The following is a 23,478-nucleotide window of genomic DNA, read 5'->3' as shown; positions in this document are numbered from 1 at the left end:
CCATAATTACACACTTTGATGAGTTGAGGGATTCTAATTGTATAAATGGTCATTCCAACATAATTTTTTTTTAACAAAATTTTGATGAAATTGATGAAAATGACTATAGCTACACATTTTGATAAGTTGAGGGACTAATGGTAATGAATTTTTAGTTGAGAGACCATTACTTCAATTTAATTAAAGTTGATGAACCATTACTATAATTTACTCTTATTTCAAACCATTTTCGTCCAAGACAATAGACAGACCAACCCACCTAATTCCTTCTCGGTCGGGTTGGGGGTTGAATTTAACGGGTTGAGTTTCTAGATGCAGTGCATTTTACAGATGAATTTAACGGGTTGGATTTTGAAAGGGAGGAAAGATGCAATGATGTTTGTGGGCCAATTAAATTTAGACACGTACGCAACATAACTATGAATGTATTACACTGGTGGGTTGGTATCCGTCTGTGGGATTTTTCAAACCGTCCATCAACCGGTTCATATGCGGGTGGCCGGGCCACAACCCATTATTCATCTTTTAAATTCTAATCGACTCAAACTCATCCAATTCAGTTGGGTTGATCGGTTTGGACGGTTGATCTGTAAAAGTGCCCATGGGTCGTGATTCGGGTCAGATAACCCGATATCTTTTTCATTTTATTTTTGTGAAAAATTAGGAATATTTAGGGGATTTGTAGAATGATCATAATGCCCCTTCCCCTAATGTTTTCAACTTCTTTGTTCAAACTCGAAATCATGGGATATAGATCTATTTAATTAGTTGAAAATCACAATCAAAAGGTCAATAATACAATCCTATTTAGGTCAAACCAACTATAATCTGGTTGTTGATGTAAATTTTGTACCTTAATTAGGGCAAACGTATTTATTACCAAATAGCGCTTAGAACATTTACAAGGAAATACCAACTGAGTATCAAACTAAAACTTACTCTATCGCGTAGAAAAACATCCCTCCTATGGAGATAGCAACCCGTTTAGCATAATAAAAAAGTAGTAACTGACCTTGTGTAGGTCAGTTGTTACTTTTTCAAGTTAGGAAATTGGATATTGTAATATATTTTATTCGTAAGTATGGTTTAGTAAAGAATTTGGACCCCACAAAATAAGATAAAGTTAAAATATTAATATGTTATAGTGAAAGATAAAATTTGAATAGATTGTAGTTATATGTTTTTGTAACTGACAATATTATCTATATTAAGAGAGTGAGTTAAGCCTCACAATGAGTTAGCAATAATATGGGTCAAATTCGTCTTTGATGAGAATCGAACCGAAAACCTCTCACTTATAAATGAAGAGAAATATCACTATACCACAATACTAAGCGATTGTAGTGATAAATTTTTAAATAGCATGAAAGTGCCAAATGAACAAAGAACTCATCGAAAATTACTCTTTTGGAGATACTGTGCAGTTGCCGAAAAGGGTAGATAACTTCTTCAAATCTATACATCCGGAGCCCATGGATCAAATAGTCATGGCCTTAAAATTTGATCATACGACCAAAAGCATAAAAGTCAGTGAAATTTTTTAAAAACTACAATAATTTTTTGTCACATGATCAAAATTTAAAAGTCGAAATAATTTGATCCTTGATGTATAGATCCATAGATGATCTATTTCCTGCCCAAAGGGCCAAACCCATGAAAGTAACTAACTATACATACACGGCAGATACTTCAACTTCTAAAAGTCTGAGGATACATACATACATACACAACTCGCAGATAGAGAGAGATAGATTCTCTTTTGAAAGCTTAATAGGATGGAAGAAGGGCCAGCCAGCGTGGAGAGCAATTTGGGAATGGTAGCATGGCTGACTGCAGATGCCAAGTGTAGGGTGTTTAATTAACTCTTGAGTTAACTTAACCCACCCCCCAACTTTAACCCCTGGTTAACCTAACTTCACTTAAACCCAACAAAACCAACAGATTAGCATGAGGTGGATTAGTCGATAAGGATGAGCATGTGGTGGATTGGTCGACTAGGGCAATGTATTCATTACCAAATAACGCTTAAAGCATCTACAAGGAAGTATCAACTGGGTGTCAAACTAAAACTTACTCTGTCACGTAGAAAACGCACCTCCTATGGAGATAGCAACCCATTTAGCAAAATAAAGAAGTAAAAACTGACTTGGTATATTTACAAAGTCAATTGTTACTTTTTCAAGTTAGGAAATTGGGTCTTGTAATATATTTTATTGGGAAGTATTGTTTAGTAAAGAATTTGAACTCTACAAGATAAGATAAAGTTAAAATATGAATATTTGATGGTAAAAGATAAAATTTGAATAGATTGTAGTGAAATTTTTTTTTAACTAACAATATTATTTATACTAAGGGGTGGGATAATGGGCTAAGCCTCACAATATGCTAGTAATAATGTGAGTTAAATTCATTTTTAATGAGAATCGAACCGAAGACCTCTTACTTATAAGTGAAGAGAAACACCACTATACCACAATACTAATCGAATGTATTGATAAATTTTTAAATAGCATAAAAGTGCCAAATGAACAAAGTTCTCTTTCATTGAAAAATTTGCTAACTCTTTTGGAGATACTGTTAAAGAAGGCTGCCGAAAGGGGAAGATATCTTCTATGGATCTATACATCCATAGCCCATGGTTCAAATGATCATGACATTAAAATTTGATCCTACGACCAAAAGTAAAGAAGTTAGTGAAAAATTTTAAAAGCTACAATAATTTTTTACCGTAAGATTAAATTTTAAAGATCAGGATCATTTGATCCCTAATATATAAATCCGTTGATGATCTCTTTCCTGCCCAAAGGGCCAAACCAAGTAACTAACATACATATACGATAGATACTTTTACCTTTTAAAAGTATGAGGATACATACATGCATCAATAATGTTATTTTTACCATATTTTTGTACCATAATTGTATACCACCTTAGGTGACATCTGATGTGGACAACCACATCATCTAAATTAATTAGCATTTAATTTCAAAATGTTAATCAATAATTAATGAAAATATTGTTAATTAAATGAAGATTGTGGTATACAGACGAGTTTTCTTCTGACACCTAAGATTATTTAAATGTTTTAATTAATAAAAAAAATTAAAATTAAATGATGTAACTTGTCCAACTCATCTGCCACCTAAGATGGTAAATAAATATGCTAAGAATAACATTACTCTACATACATACACAACACGCAGAGAGAGAGAGAGAGAGAGAGAGAGAGAGAGAGAGAGAGAGAGAGAGGGAGAGAGAGAGATTCTCTTTTGAAAGCTTAATAGGATGGGAGAAGGGGCCAGCCAGCGTTGAGAGGAAGATCGGATTGGTAGCATGGCTGACGGCAGATGCCAAGTGTAGGGTGTTTAATTAACTCCTGAGTTAACTTAACCCACCCACATCTTTAACCCCTGGTTAACCTAACTTCACTTAAACCCCACAAAGCCATCAAATGACTAATTAGTCCTTCTGCTTCTTTACTTCCACAGTATCTCCTCCCTCCCCGCTCCCTTTTTTGGTAAACCACTTTTGAGCTTTGGCTACCAAAATGCCACTTCTTCTCATGCTTCTCAAAGCACTCCTCCTCCTCCCCCCTCCAACATTCTCACCATAAAACCCCTCCCATGCTTTTATTTATACCATCACCCCCAATCCCAACACTTCTTTCTCCATAAGTCCTTCAACATTCCTCATAAATTCTCCTCCTTTCTTTTCTTCAAGTCCTCAGAATCTCCAGATGAAGAGGTCCTCCAGTTTCTCCTGCTCTTCTTCTTCTTCTTCGTCCTGCGCCGGGCCGGAGATTCCGAACCACTGCGTCCAGCCGGAGATTCAGAAACCGAAACCGAAACCGAAACGCGTTCGGAAGAAGAGAAAAACCTCCGGAGCAGCAGCGGAAGAGAAATGCCAGAATGCCAACGCCCCGAATTCAGGAACGGCAGGCGGAAGAAGCTCCGTTTACAGAGGGGTCACCAGGTAAACCCATCTTTTTTAATTAATTAATTTTCCAATTTCTGCGCTGAAATTGCATGACAAATTCTCAATTTGCATGTAGGAAATTATATTACATTTTTTTTTTAAATTTTGGTTCGGTGCAGGCACAGATGGACCGGGCGGTTTGAAGCTCATCTGTGGGACAAGAGTTCATGGAACAACGTCCAGAATAAGAAAGGACGGCAAGGTAGTAATTTTAATTTCTAAATCCGGATTGGATCAATTTTTCTTGGTGTTTTTTTTCTTTCAATTTAATATAAAAAAAATTTCTTTTTATTTATTTTTTTCTTCTGTTTCTGACTATGTTTTTATTCCTGTAAATCTCTGTCAATGCAACGTTCATCCGCACCACTTTTGCCGCTGCTTATTTAGTTTATTTGGGTAAGTCAGACTCTTTCTTACTTACTCACTTGCTCTTCTGTTACATTATTTTCCAATCTTAATTTTTTATTTTTTTTTATTTACCCTTTATCTTTCCATTTTTTTATTTTAATTTTTTCTTATTTAAGAAATCCAAAATGATTTATGCATAATTCTTCATTTTGATTACTGAAATTTAAAATTGATTAAAAGTGGTTTTTGAGATCGTCCATCATCAATTGTTTTGGTGCTCTTGTGAGATATGTATTAAATTGAATGGGTTTTTGCCAAATCAACATCTCCCCTTAAAATGATAGTTTCTTCAATTAATGGAGATTTTTCATAGAAGAACCAAAATAATTGATTGTAGATATCATTTTTATTGATTTTAGTTAAAAAAACAAAAAAACAAAGATTATTCTCTTAAGTAATCCTTAATTATATGGCCATGGTGGCTGCCGGTGTGGTCTTTAATAAAATTTGTTAAACTTCCTCTGCCTATGCCTGCCTTTTGACGTACCCACTATTTTTATGTATTATTTTGTTAATAATATATATATATATATATATATATATATAAACATTTAAAGTTATATATAATTTTATATAAATTTATTAATGTGATTGGTGTTTTGCATACAGGGGCCTATGATAGTGAAGAGGCTGCTGCTCATACCTATGATCTAGCTGCCCTTAAATATTGGGGTCCTGGTACAATACTCAACTTCCCGGTACATTTATTCTCCCACCCTCTCTTTCTTTTCCAAATAACGCAACTCTTCTTTCACATTAAAACGTAACACACGTAATTCATCTATGGTGTGACTGTTGAGCGTTAAAGATTGTATTCATTACTACATAATAACGTCTACTAATCTTACCGCTGATTAATGATTGAATGTGAATTTATGTTGCAGCAAGAAACATACACTAAGGAAATTGAAGAAATGCAAAAGGCCACCAGGGAAGAATACCTAGCATCATTGCGCCGGCGGAGCAGTGGATTTTCAAGAGGAGTTTCAAAGTACCGTGGGGTAGCGAGGTAAGTAAATTCGCACTTGCACGGCGAAAATTGGCCAAAATGCAGCTAGCGTTGCTCGAGATCACGATCTTACTTGTTGAAATCAATGTTTAATTTCTCGCAGGCATCATCATAACGGGAGATGGGAGGCGAGAATCGGAAGAGTATTCGGAAACAAGTACTTATACCTCGGAACATATGGTATGTACTTATAACCCCCATCTTTTTTCTTTTATTATGTTTTCTGCACTTTTAGATGCAGTTTCCAAATTGCTTCATTTTTCATTCACTTTGCATGCCTTCTCGTTTTGTTTGTCACACGCATAAATATCCGGCCTTCTGTGCAATTTTCAGAACACAAAATTTCAGACCAGTCAGTCGGTCCAGCTTAATTTTAATTTGGATCTTTCTGAAAAACTAGATGCTGCCAACTGCTCTACTGACTTTCTGTGTGAGTTTGTGTGTCTATATATATATATATATATATATATATATATATATATATATATATATATATATATATATATATATATATATATATATATATATAAGCTTTTGGGTCAGTCAATTTTCACAGAAGTGATACGTGGATTTAGGTTTTCATTCCGGTCCAAAACTTAAAATATACATGTCAAACTCAACCTGTGTTTCTTTTCTGTACAAATAATACTAATAATAAATTATCTTCTGTTTTCTTTTCTGTACTAATAATACTAAAAATAATAATTAATTAAACAGAATAGTTACTATTTTGTAACTAAAAAATCAGCGTTCGAGTTGTCGAAACAGCTTATTTGATAGACGCTCGCAAAGCGGAAAACCTAAGCTGAGGTCACCCATGTCTTCTAATTTATGGGTTTTATTAATAGTTTGGAAAATAAAAACTAACCTTAAAAATGCAGTTTGGTAATAAATGTTAATTAATTAGTAACTTTAGATTGCTACTTAGTATTACGATCTGGTGATATTTCAATTCTCTTGGAAGTGAGAGGTCTTAGGTTTGAATATCGTGGATAGAGAATTCGATACTAAATTAGGTTATCTATTATGTGATTTAACCGAACTTTCTCTCTTTTTAATGTAAAAAATATCGATGTACCAAAAATAAACTAGTAACTTTGGATTGAATTACAGAACTTTATAGGTTGCCAGATACAGAAGGTAGGTAGTCCTAGGAACGTCCCACAAGTAAATTCCACAGGTGAGACGGGCCCACTAATTTTGCTACAAAATTGTTTTAGCCGAATTTGGTAGATCTGCCCCTAAATAGTAGTACTTTGTGTTGTGGGGTTTTGGGTTTAGCACGGCACCGATCTGGTACACCCGGAACTACAGTAGCAGGCGACACGCAAGCATTTGACTAGATCTGGGTTTTAGCGGCAAAAAGAGTGAATTGGCAGCAGTGGTGGCGGCACGTGACTTCCTTTTGTGAGGAAAATAAATTAATTAATTAATTAAAAGTCGACTGTTTTCCTCTTTCTTCAAAAGACAGGATCAGATTTCAGACTTTTTATTTATTTATTTATTATTTTTTCTTTTCTTTTTCATTTTTAACTTTCGGTTTTGATCCGAAAAACATTTTAAAAAGCGACAGGCACGGGTGGTCACGTGTCTTATTGCTCCCCTTGTGGCTCTCTCTGTGTGTGCCAAGTCTTCCGGGACCTGCGTTTGCTTTCCTGCCAGATCCTAACCGTCCAAATCTTGTCTGTGTTGAGTGTCTGCTTCCCATTTGTCCCATCTTTATTTCTTGGAGAAAAAGAAAACTAGAAACCTTGTGTCCATTCTCATTCGCGTGTGGGCGATTTTCAACCGTTGATGGATGCAGCTCTCGTTGTGTGGATAAAATCCGTTAACGGATGGCAGTTGCGCACGCGCACAAGGGGAACAAATTTAGGGTTTGAAATTCAAGATAAAACATATTTTAAAGCATGAATTATGCAGTGTTAGGGAACATAGATTCATTGCTTTAGGTTCGGTGTATCTTATTTTCTCTGTATTTTTCAAATTTGTTTTCCAATTTTTATTTTGTTGTTTGAATTGAGACCCCAAAGGAAAATTAACAAAAATAAATAAATAAAAAGGAGAAGGAATTTGAGAAACTTAGATGTGAAAGTGTACTAGTTGTCTTCACCTAATTCCTACCTTCTTTTTGGCTTTTTAATGCATCAAAAATTAGGTATTGTGGGGCATATAAATTCTCAATAGATTAACTGCATGTTGCAATTGTACGGATGAATCTTCACGTATATGTAATTTTTACTAAAATATTGTCGTTAGAAAATTATAACGCTACTTATGTATTGCACTGTAGACTGCGTCACTGGTAGAGATGGGTATGTTGCACAAATATATGGAATTACGTTTCTCGCCTCTGTTTGGGGTTGTGGACTACAATGTAGTTCACGGATGTAGTTTTATTAGTCGTTTAATGCTCGTTAACTGTTCGTTTTTTCGAAGATACACAAGAGGAGGCAGCAGCTGCATATGATAAGGCGGCGATAGAGTACAGAGGAGCAAATGCAGTGACCAATTTTGATATCAGCAACTACATTGACAGAGTCAAGAAGAAAATCCATCCTCTGGATCATCAAGAATCAGAGGGTCAACCGCCTTCCACATGCTCGAACATTGGACCACCCCAAGAAGAAGAAGAAGAAGAAGTCGACCGCAAAGTGCACCCATTACTACCACAACAGCAGCAGCAGCAGCAGCAACAAGAACAATGCAAAGTGCACCAATTGCAACCGCAACAGGAGCAGCAGCAGCAAGAAAAACAAGAGCTAAAACAAGAACGAATGATCTCGCCGCAACTTCATTACCCTCATCTGCTGCATTGCATCGAAAGCAATACAATGGAGCAAGTAATGGATCCTGAGCATGCAAAGGAGCACCAGTTTAGTTGGAACTTTTTGGACACCGGAATGATAACTCAGCAGCTTCCAGTTCCCGAAGACATCCACCTCGACAAGTCGTTGGAGTTACCGGACTTGTTCGAGGACTTGGGGTTCGAAGAGAACTTTGACTTGATATTTGGTGCAGCTGGGGATGGCAGCTTGGGTGGCTTGATGGAATCTGCTGGGAGCGGGGTGGATCAGGTGGGTGTCCAAAGAAACTTGGAGGACAATGGGTCTTCTTTTTCTCCATCATCAACAACTACCTCTCTTTCTTTTATAACTTAATTGTGTTTGAAGTTTGAAGGGTGTTGGTCAATGTGGGAGGGTTGGGGTTGGTCTCAGTTTGTTGTGATTCCATGTGGGTGGGTGGACAGGGAAGATTGTGGACCAACAAAAATTATAAAACAAGAGAATGGTTCTGGCTTTTTTGTGTCTTTGGTTTTGGGAGAAAGAAAGAAATTTTCTTTATTTTATACAAGTAGATAATCGCAAAGGGAACAAAAAGTGGGAATCTTGATAAAGATTTTCTCTCTTTTTAACCCTAAAAAATTAGATTCGTATGTTTTGGTGCGGAATTTCAGAGTAACGAGATTGAAAGTCAAAATATAAAGAAAATGCTCACAAAAATGTTGGGTAGGGGTATTTAAGAAATGCACTTTTGAACGTTACAAGGGCATGGAGGAGAAGAGAAATGCATTTTCTAATCTCTCTTACCCAACATTTTGCGATATTTTCCTTTGTTAAATGGTTTATACTTAAAAAATCTGTGTTATTGCCAATCAGTATTACAGTCTGGTGGTATTCATCTTCACTTAGAGGTGAAATGTCTTAAGCTCGAATCTTGTGGATGATGAATTTGATACCAAATTAGGTTGTTTATTGTGTAGCTTAGCCGAACTCTCTCTTCATCTAATGTAAAAATATCGATGTACTAAAAAAAAATCTGTGTTACTAGCACTTTACAATTTATAATACTTATTGGTGTCAGCTAAAAAGTTTGACCTGACTTTGAGAGCAAAGAGTTACAAGAGGCTCTCTTCAAGTAGCAAATCGGTAGTTACAGATGGAGGTTCAGTCATTGAATCATTATTTACAGGAAAAACCAGTTCAGTTTGAAAAAACTAACGGGCACGGCAATGAGCTGCAACGTTTGCTTGGAATCGAATCTTCCACAATTTTTCCAACGATCAACATATTAGGAGAGCTTTCGTTCGAAGTAGAGACAATTTGGAAAGAATCACTCTCAAAAATAAAATTGTGGAAATTGAACCTCATTTCCTGCACCAAGCCATGCATGCCTTCTACAATTATATTTGTACGCGTGTTGTACGAGTTGTTTTAAGGCATTCATCTAACAAAAAGTACACAAGCGCTAACTTGTAACTATCCTCTACGTCCATGTAATTCAAAACTTTCATTTCTAATCTCTCATTGTAATTTTGACCAAAAAAAAAAAAAAAAAAAATCTCTCAATGTAATTAATAACTTCCCACCAAAATGACTATAACCATCCTATTAGGATTTTGACATAAAATATCTATACTCTAACAATGTGATTAAGAGTATCACTTTAGAAAAAAATCGAATTGCCTTCTAATTCTAACTAACAGGTTTCCGATATGTTGTATATTGGCTTGAGTAGTCATGACACACAACTAGGTGTCACTCATGGCTTATGAGGTCTTCTTAATGACTAGTCATATTGTGCGACATAAGAATTAAAATAAGGATTTAATTGTATTAGTATTAATCACCTCACAAATTAGAACCTTATGGATCCCACACCGAGGCTAGTGTATTGAGATAAGTACAATAGAATGATGGAACTAATTAAGGGTGAGATTAATTAGATAGTCTTAATTAATCACATTAACGATTAGCCGTTGACTACAAGCCTTGAAATAGTTTGCATTTCTAGGGTCAATTAGCTTATATTTGGACATAAAGATGACTTAAGTGTAAAAGGCCCAAATAAAGGCCCACTACACTAGCTTCTTTCGATCATTGGTTCCACCTTGTAGCTTCTCCTATTAGAATCCAAAGTAGAAGCCCTTTACTTTTCGAAATCTTCTTCATACGTGAGAATACCACTAGACTGTAGTATTAAATGCCTTGTTTACTTGTTTAATCCCAATTGCAAAAGGCTCTCTTATGGCTCACTAACTAAACCTGAAATTTATAGGATAATGTTATCCAGACATCCGTTTTTACTTCTCACACACAACTCTTAATTTTCGACCTTAGGGATCGAATGAATAAAAGAAGGGTATATGAAAAGTACAAATAAGTGTGTGAATAGCACTATCTGTTTTTTTATATTGATACACAATATTATTGGAACAATAGCATTTCTTTCTCTTTGCTTCCAAAACCCTAGATATTCATACCTTTGCACCATATATTCTCATCAAGTTCATCCCACTCTTTTGGTTCACCCTCCTAGAGAAGATAAATAAGTCCTCGAGGACTCTCGACTATGAGTGAGATCTAGATGTGTATCATTGCTCTCTCTTTTTCGTCAATAGAGGTTTTAATCTGGAGAACAACTTACATAAAATGAATTCACTATCACGTGGCGTCTCGATTCAATAATACATTGTTATGTAGAGAAAAGCCTGCACATAACAATGTATTATTAGACAAAAAACAAAAAAATCATAGTAACAACAAACCGGTTCCATACGAGTTCTTATTAGTTTGAATTATTTCTTAGTTACGATTTTTTTTAATAAACGATATTATCTTACGCAAAGTGAAAGAGGGAGTGGGCTAAGCCTCCAATATGCTAGCAATAATGTAGTTTAAATTCGTATTTAACGAAAAACGAATATAAAATTTCTCAGTTACAAGTAAATATAAATATCACTACATCATAATACTAAACGACAATTACGAATATGATATCTAGTTAAAAAAAGTTCTGTAGCACTCAAGTATCGCTGTTGGCAAGAGTACACGTGCACCAGACGTACACGTAATAATTACCAAACAGTGAAAAAAAACATAAGAGATGGACAGTGAAAATGTCAACCCGAACAAAAAAAAAAAGAAAAAAACGAAGGCGGAGAGTGCAGCAGTGACGAGGACGACGGCGACACCCTCTTTCTTTTCTGGGTTTTTGGTTTGGGGCTTATGCTTTATGCGCTCGCACTCTGCGACTCCTTTAACACAAACAATTGGAGCTCTACGCTCTTATACTCTTGCAGGTACTTTAGCCCCAATTTGACAAACCCTAATTTCCAACACTCTGTGGAAATTCAAGCGGCAATGGCACTTCAATTCCCAGTCCCAAAATTGAGGCTCGAAGAAACCAGGTGAAACTCTGGTTTTATTTATTTAATTATTCTTCAATTTTTTCTGTGCTTCGTTTGATCCCATTATCTGTTCGCAGAAATATCCAATTGAAAACGTTTTTGGTTTTGTTTTTGAAATGATATCTGAACTGAATGTTGCTTTACTTACTGTTTTGTTTGAATTAGAAAGGTAATGAATTACTGTGAATGATTTTTGTTTTTTGCTGTTAAATTTATCTTTTTTCTGTAAACTCAAGAAATCAGGAATCAATGCAACACCGTGACCCGATTATTTTCGGTTTTGTTTCAGTTTTAATAGATTTAATTTGAATAGCAAAGATTTTTGCACCTCAAATCGTTCTCGAAATTGTGTTGTGAGCATATCATGGTAGAAGTGGTACATTGGCGAGAATTCTTATTAAACACCTAAATTGGATTGGAGTGGGAAAAGTGAAGTAATTTATGAGGATATTCATTAAAGTTTGGTTATTTGCAGCTAGTTTCTGCTCTTCTCATCCCAAGGAGTGTTCCCAGCCAGGATATTTGTGAACAACCACTTACTCCTTGGCGTTTGGATCTCAGTAATCTTTAACCTTTTCATTTGTTTTGATGTTTTTATATATAATAACTACCTTCTGTTGATATATAATTTTTTGTATAATTAATCAGCTTGTTTTATTGTCCCTTCAGTTGGCGTAACTGTGAGGATTCTTCATAGTTAAAGCTAAGGGAATGATATATATGTTCATATCATTCAGACAACTGTAATGGAAACTGAAGTGCTGGTAGATGCTGAGGGAGAAAACTTGGAACATCATATGGCAGAAAACAATGAACCTGATAAAGGTCAAAAGCAGAATGTGAAAGAAAATTTTTCAGGGAGAGAGGTAAATATTCAGGATGATTCTAAGCCACATGTGGGAATGGAATTCGAGTCCGAGGACGCTGCCAAGATTCTGTATGATGCATATGCGAGGAATGTGGGCTTTAGCACCCATGTTGGCCAGTTTACTCGTGCTAAGCCTGATGGACCTATAGTGACATGGGACTTTGCATGTTCGAGAGAGGTATTCAAACGAAAGAATGTAGAAAGCTGCAATGCCATGCTACGTATAGAGAGAAAGGATGCAAACAGTTGGGTTACTACAAAGTTTGTTGAGGACCACAACCATTCTATGGTAAGTCCTAGTAAGGTCCATTACCTTCGACCCCGTAGACACTTTGCTGGTGCTACGAAGAATACATCTGAGACTTTGGATGCCACTACTGATTCATACTTTTCCATGGATGGTAATCATGTCTCTTATGAACCAAATCGTGGAGGCAGGAGCGTCTCCCCTGTAGAACCAAACCACTCAGCAAGGAACCTTCGGCCTGTTAACTGTATAAGGCCGTGTAGCCGAAAGAGAACACTCGGGCGAGATGCTCAAAATCTTCTAAACTATTTCAAGAAGATGCAAGCTGAAAACCCTGGCTTCTTCTATGCTATACAGCTTGATGATGAAAACCGCATGACCAATGTCTTTTGGGTCGATGCAAGATCTAGGACAGCTTATAACCACTTTGGCGATGCTGTAATTTTTGATACAATGTATCGACCAAATCATTACCAAGTCCCCTTTGCTCCTTTCACTGGTGTAAATCATCATGGTCAGAAGGTCTTGTTTGGTTGTGCATTACTTCTAGATGAGTCCGAGTCTAACTTTACATGGCTGTTTAGGACATGGCTTTCTGCCATGAATGATCGGCCTCCTGTTTCTATAACTACAGACCAAGACAGAGCCATACAAGTAGCAGTTGCTCAGGTTTTTCCAGAAACGCGGCACTGTATATGCAAGTGGCATATTTTAAGGGAAGGCCAAGAAAGATTGGCTCATGTATATCTTGCCCATCCTTCCTTCTACGGAGAACTATATAGTTGCATCAACTTTTCGGAGACAATTGAGGATTTTGAATCATCGTGGGCATCCCTTCTTGATAGATATGATCTACTGAGAAATGATTGGCTGCAGGCAGTGTATAATGCTCGAAAGCAATGGGCCCCAGTTTATTTTCATGGAACTTTCTTTGCTGCAATTTCCTCAAACCAAGGTATTAGTTCTTTTTTTGATGGCTATGTGAATCAACAAATGAGTATACCTATGTTTTTTAAGCAGTATGAAAGGGCTCTTGAGCATTCGTTAGAAAAAGAAATAGAGGCGGATATTGATACAATGTGCACTACACCTGTACTGAAAACACCTTCACCAATGGAACAGCAGGCAGCTAACTTGTATACCAAAAAAGTTTTTGCGAAGTTTCAAGAGGAATTGGTTGAAACTTTTGTTTATACTGCAAATAAGATTGAGGGCGATGGGATAGTCAGTAAATACAGGGTTGCAAAATATGAACATGATGATAAGGCATATATGGTCATATTAAATGTCTCCGAAATAAAAGCAAGCTGCAGCTGTCAAATGTTTGAATATTCAGGCATCCTATGTAGACATATTTTGACCGTCTTCACAGTAACAAATGTTCTTACCCTTCCATCACATTACATATTGAAGCGATGGACAAGAAATGCTAAATCTTGGGTTGGACCAGATGAACAAAGTTCAGATCTGCAAGGTATTGAGACATTGACTATGCGCTTTAACAATCTATGTCGGGAAGCCATTAAGTATGCAGAAGAAGGGGCAGTTGGTCTAGAGACTTACAATGCGGCAATGAGTGCTCTACGAGAGGGTGGGAAAAAGATTGCTGTTGTAAAGAAAAATGTTGCCAAAGTCACGCCTCCTAGCTCTCAGGCTAGTGGAAATGCACAGGAAGACAGTTTGAAGACAAGCCAATTGCCACCTGGTGAAATTGCCCCCTCTTTGTGGCCTTGGCAAGAAGCATTGCCACATCGCTTTAATCTTAATGATGGAGGAGTTCCTGCTGCTGATTTGAACCAGCCCAGCATGGCTCCTGTCTCCATTCACCCTGATGGTGGCAGTCTTGATAGCACGGTATGAATCTAGGAGGTTTATTGTTATTTAGTTTGTTTCCATTTATACCCTTTTCTCTGACTATGTGTTTATTTTATACCTGATATCTGGAGAGTCTTAGTTTTGAATACGTTCTCTAAAGATATAGGATTTTGACCCATTCAAAATTTTTAATTTGATGTAGTTGGTCGTTACTTGTTTCAAGTCCATGACATGGATCATAGAAAATAAGAATTCAACATCAGCTGGGAAAGTGGCTGTTATCAACTTGAAGGTATGCATATCCATTTTGTATATGTGAAGAATATTTCTAACTTTGCTTCTATAGGTTTGAGGTTTCTTCAATTTCACTCAAGAAGAGTATAACAATTTTCATTGGCTTATTCATTGAATTGCCGCCTGAAACCGCCATATGTCACTTTACCTCCTGAAACTGGATTTGTCTCACATTACCCCTTGAAACTGCCAAAATCGAATCATTTCACACCATTTATGTCCACATTGGCAGAGATTTGACAGTTTTAGAGGTTAAGGGCAGTCTAAAAATTCATACCATGCCAACCACAATAGCTCATCTCTGCCAGCATGGTATGCAATGTCCATAATGCCTTTCATTTATCCTTGAGACAGAATTAACGGAAATGGGGTGAAATGGTTTGATTTTGGCAGTTTCAAGGGGCAAAGTGAGACAAATCCAATTTCGGGGGTAAAGTGAGTCACTGAGACTAATAGGCAGTTTCATGAGGCAAATCAATATATAAGCCAGTTTCATTCTCATGATACCTTAATCATTAGAAGTGCTCAACTAAGGGATTTAAGTTGAGGAACAATGCACTAAAGGGGCTAGATTCAGTGAATTATTTATTTCAAAAGTTGTGTCAAATTTAACCATTGAATGCATTGCCCCTCATCATAAGTCATTTTAGGTGATAAACTTTTTCCTTAAAAAATGCTACTTTAGTTCAGAAATGATTTATCATCTTTTGAAAACCATTTAAATATTTGTGCTATTTCTGTTCAATCCATTTAATTATTCTTCTTGCTGTATTTTCAAATAACTTATGCATGCTGAATTTGGCTCCACTAGAGTAGCCTTCTTGGCTTGCTGTTCTAATTTCTTTTACTCCACCTGTAGCTACAAGATTATGGAAAGAATCCTGCAGGGGAGAAAGAGGTACAGTTTAGGCTAACAAGGGTTACACTAGAGCCTATGTTAAAATCGATGGCCTATATCAGTCAGCAGCTCTCTGCTCCAGCCAACAGAGTTGCTGTCATCAATTTGAAGGTATGAAAACTCAAAAATTTCAACCTATCTCCCATCAATTTTTCTGAGGAAGTTCAGTATGTTGAGATCTTATAATAGTTTTTTCTTTGTGTTAAGGTAATCACAATTTAATTTCTAGGCTTTCACCCTAGTTTTACAATTGGATTGGCATCACAGTTAGACTTTTGACACAGAGTTGTCGAATGTGAGACGGCTCTGATATCCAGGATTGGCATCACATCCTGCAAAAAATTGTGGGTTTAGTTCAACAAAGTTGAGTTACAGGAATTGTGCTGTAGCTTGGAGGTAAGATTTTGGGCTTCCAGAATAAGGATTTCCTGTCGGTAAAATGTTAGGGAAAGACAGACTTTTGGTTGTAAAAAGATATCCCTAAAGGGTCAAGGTAGGAAATGCCAAGCTCAGGGAGGTTTTTGGGGCTGTGAACAGTATCTTGAAAATATTGTTTCCTATTCCTTTTGTCTTTCTGCAAGCTAATTAATGTTGGGTAGTTTTGGGGGTTTTAGAATAGGATTTGTATGGGTTGATGCAGCTTCTTTGAGTCACATTAAACTCTGTTTCCATGAGGGGCAGGGAGCAGATTTTCCCTTAGAGCATTTGTTATCTGGAAAGAAACTCATCAAAATATTTGTGACATTATGGATACTTCGAGGACTAGAGGGATAATTTGGCTCATAGATGGTAGGGAGGTGGTTGGAACTCTGGGGTTTTCTGTTCCTGTATTTTTCAGTTGGGATTAGAATATTTGTTTTCGTTGTTTTGCTAATTTGACATCCAGCTCAATGCATATTTTTCAGTTTGGTAAATGATAAAAATTTAGGTGAATAGAAATAGAGTTTAAGTATAAGAGCTTGGTTGGAGTAAACAATAACTAACTAATTGGAAGTTACACTAAACAAGTACAATTATTATACTGTCTTTTTGTTTTTTAATGTATCGTCAAGTTCTTTTTCTTAGAGATTGTGAAGTTTGTTCTCGTAGAAGTTTATTGGAATTAATTTGATGAATACGAGATTGTTTGGTAAAAAGTTAAGGGTATGTTTGATAATTATTTTGTATTTAGTATTCAATTTTCGTGCTAGAGATGGAGAGAGAAATGAAGGAGATTATATGAAGCAAAAACTTGAAAGTGCATACAACTTAAAATTGTTTTCAATTTTTGGTTTTTAGTTTTCATTTTGTGTCATTCCATACAGATTTTTTTTCACTTATCTTTTACCATCCTTCCTTCACCCTTTTTTTGTTCGTCCTTTCACTGACATACTTGTCCTCTATCTATAGCACAAAATGGAAAATAAAAACTAAAAACTAAATGGTTATGAAATGAGCTCAATTGATGTATCACTGATCATGTGACATTTGGGGAAATATATCATCGTGGTTTCTAAATGTGTTAACATCTGAGACACATTAAACAAAAAAGGATAACCAGTTAAGTAGTTTTCCCAAGTGTTTCCTTTGTATTTCTGATACCATGAATGGATGTAATAGAACCTAAAAACCTAAATCTGACATTCAGTTTATACACAAATCCGTATCTAGTCACAACTGCCAAGTATAAACTGAAACCAAGTTCATCACTTCATCATTCAACGAACAACAAACAGAGAGGTGCGAGCGGAAGTGGCCAGAGGCGATAGCGGTCATTGGGGATTTGATGGTTGAGCTCTGACGAAGCTAAAAGGGTCCTTGTTTTTTGGTCAAAAGCTGATATGTCCTGGATGTTATCTCAGATTTTTTATGGGATTCATAATCCTATTATATTTAGGGTGGGCCTAGCCGGATTGCACATAATCCGGTCTACCAGGGCACTAAGTGGTCAACATATGATATTTTTAAGTAATCCAAATTTATACGAAATTATTCAGTTTCCTTAAATTTGTCAGCACAAGTGTTCATTGTACATTATTGTGGTTTCTCAGCTTCAAGATACAAAGACAACTTCTGGAGAAATGGAGGTCAAGTTTCAAGTTTCCAGAGACACACTAGGCTCCATGTTGAGATCAATGGCTTGCATACGTGAGCAGCTATGACAAATGTAAGCATACTATTTGAAGTACTATTTTGGTTTTATATTATGAAATGATTGAATGACTTATTTTGATGCATTCTAGTTTCCATTTCTTTTGAGGCGTTGTTCTGTCCCTTTCCCTTTCTGCCATATTGTTACAAGTTGATTGGAGAATACTTTTTAATGTCTTTTTCTTACATCCGTACTACCAAAACATCTAGAAAAATTGATATCTAATCCTTGTTTATATTTATATGTATAACCTAAACCTTTCAAATAGGAGAAGCACATAATATAAGTTGTTTAGCTTTCCAACCGAGACCTAAACATTAAAATATTTCTTTTCAACGTTGCCTGGCCTATGCAAATCCACAATGTCAAATAGGTTCTTAGTCTGCTTCGCCCAAAACCTTACAGGAAATACCTTGTGATAATCACATTAGATAAATAGACAGCGCAATACTCTACACAACTTTAAAAAAGTTCCCCAGTATTATATTGTCTTTCAGTGTATTTCTACAGCATGGAATATATCAGTAGGAAGGTTAATTTCCACAGATAATCAGTAAAAATAATTTACTACCTCCTCCTCAGCACCAGAAGCAGTGGGTTGAAAGGGAAGTTCCTTACCACCAGGGCAATCCACCACTTGAAAACCTTACCAAAATTGAATTAACATTCGACGAAATGTGCTTCATGGAGTTTACTCTCCTTGCACAAAGCATTAATAAAGACAGAGAGAGTATACGCACTTGGACACACATTTTTCCCATTTATCTCCTGCTAAAGCTGAACATCTTTTCCAGAGCATAAGACAAATCTTGATATGTAGAGTAGGTTCTCAAAACCCCAAAGTAACATAAAACCAAACCAAATTCAACAAAATTGGATGAATCTATGAACCTGCGGGCGTATTCCCCTTGCCGAACAATGTAGGGCAGAGTCACCAGCTCTCCCGTCGTGTACACGACTGTACACGGTGCAGTTGCCTTTCCCATTGCCGTTCACGGTGGCCTCCTTGGCCCGGCGGTTCTTGTGTAATGCTTAAAGTTCAAGGAATTCAAAATCAAACTGTCTATAGCTCCCTGTTAACACAGAGGGATTTCCAATTCCATCTCTCGTGTTTGCACTATCTGGGAACTAGGAAGGTGGAGTATTCCGCTATGACATCTAACAGCAGTAGAAACTATTATCTGCTCTCAAGCTTCCATCGCTCTCTGTGATGCTGAAATTTTCTGAGGTTTGAAGGGTAAAGATTTCCGTTGAAGCTTGAAGTTTAAAAAATAAAAATAAAAAGTAAAATAAAGGATGTGGTCAGCTCTCAGTGTCGAGACCTTGATTGTTGTGGTCACTCGGGGCTTTTGAAATCCAAAGGCTCGTACGAGTTCTGTTCACTTGTCCTCTTTGAGTTGTCAACTGGAAAGGCTGGTCCGGCAGAGAAAAACAGTATCTGAAAATCCAACTTCCTAACAACAATCTGAGAATCAAGGATGATTGGTCTTACAACCTACCTAGGGTTAGCCTGGAGTAATCTTGTTTGCTAGGTTTGTTAAATAGGAACCTCTATGAGCGCTCACCCCACTACGAGTCTAACTGACTGTCTTCATGCTGCTGCAGCTGCTCAAGGTTTTCGTACTGTCGAGACCATCATGATATCTTCAAAACCACACTAGGATACTTTAGCAATTTAGCATTTACATATCATTTCCTACTTATTGTATTTATTCGGTATGATGAAGTAATTTTTGGGAGAATGGATTTGTTCAATTTTGGTACAAGTGTTATAATTGGTGACTGTATCATGAATCTGTGTTGAAAACAGAGAGCTGCATTCTGATGTGAAAGTCTATAAACAAGAGTTATTTCATCTGCTTTGAAGATGCCTTTGCCAAGCCCCGAAGCCAATAACCGTATCACAGTTATCGTTGCTTGAAAGGCGGCACTAGAGATAGACAAGTGAGGATGTATTGCCCCATAACCAACGGATCCGTGTTGATTGAGTGTTGGATGAAGAAATTTGGTTTAGTTGTAGTTAGTTGGAGTCTTGTTTAGTTTTAGAGTCTTGTTTAGTTTTAGGTAGGAGGTATATAAATTGTTTCCATGTAACCATGTTTTCGTTATATTTATATGTACATTGTTAGTTGTGACTGTCCAGATGCAATTGAGCCTCGAATGCTTTCGTTATATTTATATGCACATTGTTAGTTGTGAATGTCCAGATGCAATTGATCCTCGAATGTTTTCGTTATATTTATATGCACATTGTTAGTTGTGACTGTCCAGATGCAATTGAGCCTCGGATGCTTTCGTTACAGATGCAATTGAGCCTCGAATGTTTTCGTTATATTTATATGCACGTTGTTGGTTGTGACTGCCCAGGTGCAATTGAGCCTCGGTGTATATTTTGGGAAAAGGATCCGGCGGGGATCCTTTTCCTGGGGATGCTAGGGATCCCGTGATCATGATTGTTCATCGTATATCGTGTGGTCAGTTTTCGTTAGATACTATTTATATTTAATTTTAAAATTTAAATATTGAAATGATTTTTAACCGTACGATATACGATGAAGGATCACAGCAGATCATTTTCCTATATTTTGTATCTCAAGTTTTGGACGGGTGCTTCAGTGTTGTAACTTAGAGAATTGGTCTTTGGACTTAAACCTTAGTTTAGATCTTGTCCCTAAATTAAAAATCCGTTAATTTAGATTCGTGAATTTTATTTAGAGTAAAACGAGGCATCTGTTAGATTTTTTGTCCAAATCTTTTTTTTTTATTATTATGAAAATTCTCCACATTTTGTGAAATTTAAGGACTTAATTAACGATTTCTTAGTTTAGGGATCAAAGGTTTGAGCGACCGATTCTATAATTTACTCATGTGGCATTACTAGAAAGATTAGATTAAGATTTATGTCTCTTTTAGTTGCCGATCAACGAATTGAATCGAATCGAATATGTAGGGATTAGTTTGCCTACTAATCTTGTCTGAGATTAGTTGGTTGTGACCATGTGATATCGAGTTTAAATCATCAAATTAAACAGTTTCATACTTAGCATCCATGTGTTTGAAAATATGAACGTGCAGCATTGATCGTTATGGCCGAGGCCGAAACCCCTTCCGTCCAATAACATGACGCGAATTTGAGCATCGTTTTGGAGGTTTATAGGTCAAAACAAGGACTAAAGAGTGAAAATCTTCATCTACTTTACCATCGTTGTGGTCAGCGATTTCCCTCCCATCCAACCTCTGACTTCATGTGATAGTGATACAGTACTTTATTTAAGAAAGAGTTTTTATCACTAACCGTCCTGAAATTTACCTATTCCATCAAGATGATCTCTAAAATTGAAAATCGATTAATGTAGTTTCTGAAAATTGATGTCGTAAATCAACGTGATCCTACAATTATAATTTTATATTAAAATTTCTGTTATGTGCTATGGCACATAACTAGGTTCCACAATAATTAAACATGGCCATTAAAAATATTTAAATAATATAATTTTTTTTTTATTTTATTTTATATAATTAAAAACTTTAAAAAAACCAAATGAAACAAATCATCTTATCCGGAGCCTATCCCCTCCACTGAGCGACCAGGCCCACCCCACCCCACCCCACCCCGTCGTGCGCACCCCGAGCAACCACTTCTTTCCCTCATACATTGCCACAAAATGCAACATCCCAGGCCCCACCCTCATCCTCACTTTTCCCGGCAACGCAATCAGTCCGCAACCCGAATCGCTTCGGGGACATCCAATTTTCTTAAGCTTTGGTGCTGTCACACGTCAATAATGGCCTCGCCGGCGACTTGAGTCACTGGCTCCCTCACCAAGACCTACTCCCTGATTCGCAAGAAGAAGAAGACGGTGTGCTTTCCTCTACCGTTTTCGCGCGTCCGATCAGCCATCCTCGACCGCACTTATTCTGATTTCGGACGGATGGGCGTCTCGGGTGGTTGGTAGGAAGAAATTTTTAGTTGTGACGTGAACACTGATGGTACACCACGTGTTTTTATGCAAGTGGTGGAAAATTTTAATTTTTAAGTTGTTAACCTTTTAATACATATAACCCACAATTTCTATGAAGACACGTAATGTACCATCTTATGTGACGGTCACACTGAAAAATCTCTTGTTGGTAGGGAGGGGAAATCATTATCATTTTTTTTAAATTTCTAAAAATGAATTTTTTTATTTCAATAATTAAATAATAATATTTAATTAGATTTGTAGGGTCCAGTTATTTGTCACGTTAGTACGTAACATAATTTTTGACATAATTATAACGGAATGACCACATTGATTTATGACACCAATTTTCAGGGGCTACATTGATCGATTTTTAATTTTAAATACTATCTTTATGAGATGAGTCAATTTTTGAGACCATTTGTGATAAAAACCATTTAAGAAAAAGTTTGCATGTGTTCATAATATATAACCGGATACATTAACGGCTCAACCACATCTAACCCGTTAAGCTAATTAATCATTCAAACCCAATCTGTTAAGTTAATAGGTCTAAATGCAAAGTTAATAAGTCTTGCAATTGGCAATACACATAAGTGAAATCGAAATCCTTTAACACTATCCCCAAATTGAAAAACCTAATTTACATGTCGGTGTACTCTTCCCGCAAAATTTGATGGGCCAGAGAAGAATGGAGAGAAAGTAGAGAGCGAGAGGGAACCAAACGCAAGGGGCGAACATTAGCACAAATGGCGGATAATGTGCAACAGTGCGAGATAAAGAGAGTCAACACTTACGTCTTTATTGAAATTACACACATACACACTTAATTAACGGATGCTAATGAGTTTCTAACACTTTGACATGCTAATCTTCACATTGTGGCACGCCAAAACATCGCTACTATCCTCCCTTTAAATTATTCCGAAATAGTATGCAAAATGTTGGCAAAATGCATGTAAAAAAAAGGATCTAGGAAAGAGTAGACCCGGAGCCTTAAATTATTTTTTTGGAAATTACTATTACATAGTAGGCAATTATATACGAAGAGTTCTTATTGGTAAGAACACATTCACAGATTGAGTTGAAAATTTACAAAGATTATTACCGGTAAAAACGTTTGTAAATTTCAACTCTACTAATGAATGTGCTCTTACTGGTAAAAACAAGTGTTAATTTTTAGTTCTACCGATGAACATGTTCTTATGGTAAGACCACGTTCATATATGACTAGCGTCCTACTTTGTACTAATTTCTAAAAAAATAATTTTAGGCTGCAGGGTCTACTCTTTCCTAGATCCTTTTTTTTTATTTTTTTATTTTTTTTATAACATTATTATGAAATAGTAGGCATAGTGTTAGAAAAATTCATGTCATAACAAGCCTCGCAAGTTGTCTCTAGAATGCAGGGCATGACATGTCTTGACAAGTCATGGCTTGTCTTGACATGCTAACCCTCCTATTGTGCCACGGCATAACACACAGCTTAAATTGTCGACTAAATGCATGGCGTGCCTTGACATGCATTCTGCCGACAATTGGCGACGCTTGTCATGTCGGGGCCAACAACGATGTTTTGGCGTTCAACAATGCAAGGGTTTGCATGGCATGCCATGCATTTTTCTAAACTTAACATGCTAACCCTCGCATCATGGCATGCCAAAACATCGTTGTTGGCATACAA

General features: G+C 36.5%; 2 protein-coding genes across 2 annotated transcripts; both read left to right on the top strand.

Annotated features, from left to right (window-relative positions):
* The first annotated feature begins 3,509 nt into the window (after positions 1–3,509).
* Positions 3,510–8,743, top strand: LOC103438747 (ethylene-responsive transcription factor WRI1-like). Its single transcript, XM_029105233.2, has 7 exons — positions 3,510–3,972; positions 4,095–4,177; positions 4,363–4,371; positions 4,993–5,081; positions 5,268–5,392; positions 5,496–5,572; positions 7,829–8,743. The coding sequence occupies exons 1-7, from the start codon at positions 3,737–3,739 to the stop codon at positions 8,548–8,550; spliced, it is 1,341 nt and encodes a 446-aa protein (XP_028961066.1). The 5' UTR covers positions 3,510–3,736; the 3' UTR covers positions 8,551–8,743.
* Positions 8,744–11,270: 2,527 nt separating this feature from the next.
* On the top strand, positions 11,271–20,032 carry LOC103438655 (protein FAR1-RELATED SEQUENCE 3-like). Its single transcript, XM_008377195.4, has 7 exons — positions 11,271–11,579; positions 12,055–12,139; positions 12,249–14,548; positions 14,712–14,801; positions 15,663–15,812; positions 17,732–17,847; positions 19,643–20,032. Exons 3-6 carry the CDS (start codon positions 12,326–12,328, stop codon positions 17,840–17,842), a joined length of 2,574 nt encoding a protein of 857 aa, XP_008375417.2. The 5' UTR covers positions 11,271–11,579; positions 12,055–12,139; positions 12,249–12,325; the 3' UTR covers positions 17,843–17,847; positions 19,643–20,032.
* Positions 20,033–23,478: the final 3,446 nt, after the last annotated feature.

This window comes from Malus domestica, chromosome 07 (genome assembly GCF_042453785.1).
Source record: "Malus domestica chromosome 07, GDT2T_hap1".
NCBI lineage: Eukaryota > Viridiplantae > Streptophyta > Magnoliopsida > Rosales > Rosaceae > Malus > Malus domestica.
The sequence above is the reverse complement of the archived record's forward strand: the minus strand, read 5'-3'. Positions and strand labels throughout refer to the sequence as shown.

Bases quoted from the DNA above. Each gene is read 5' to 3' on its own strand.
- LOC103438747 (XM_029105233.2), top strand. From the start codon at position 3,737: ATGAAGAGGTCCTCCAGTTTCTCCTGCTCTTCTTCTTCTTCTTCGTCC. The intron at 5,082-5,267 runs GTACATTTATTC...TTTATGTTGCAG, and splicing joins GTACAATACTCAACTTCCCG to CAAGAAACATACACTAAGGA. The intron at 5,393-5,495 runs GTAAGTAAATTC...AATTTCTCGCAG, and splicing joins AAGTACCGTGGGGTAGCGAG to GCATCATCATAACGGGAGAT.
- LOC103438655 (XM_008377195.4), top strand. From the start codon at position 12,326: ATGGAAACTGAAGTGCTGGTAGATGCTGAGGGAGAAAACTTGGAACAT. The intron at 14,549-14,711 runs GTATGAATCTAG...AATTTGATGTAG, and splicing joins GTGGCAGTCTTGATAGCACG to TTGGTCGTTACTTGTTTCAA. The intron at 14,802-15,662 runs GTATGCATATCC...CTCCACCTGTAG, and splicing joins TGGCTGTTATCAACTTGAAG to CTACAAGATTATGGAAAGAA.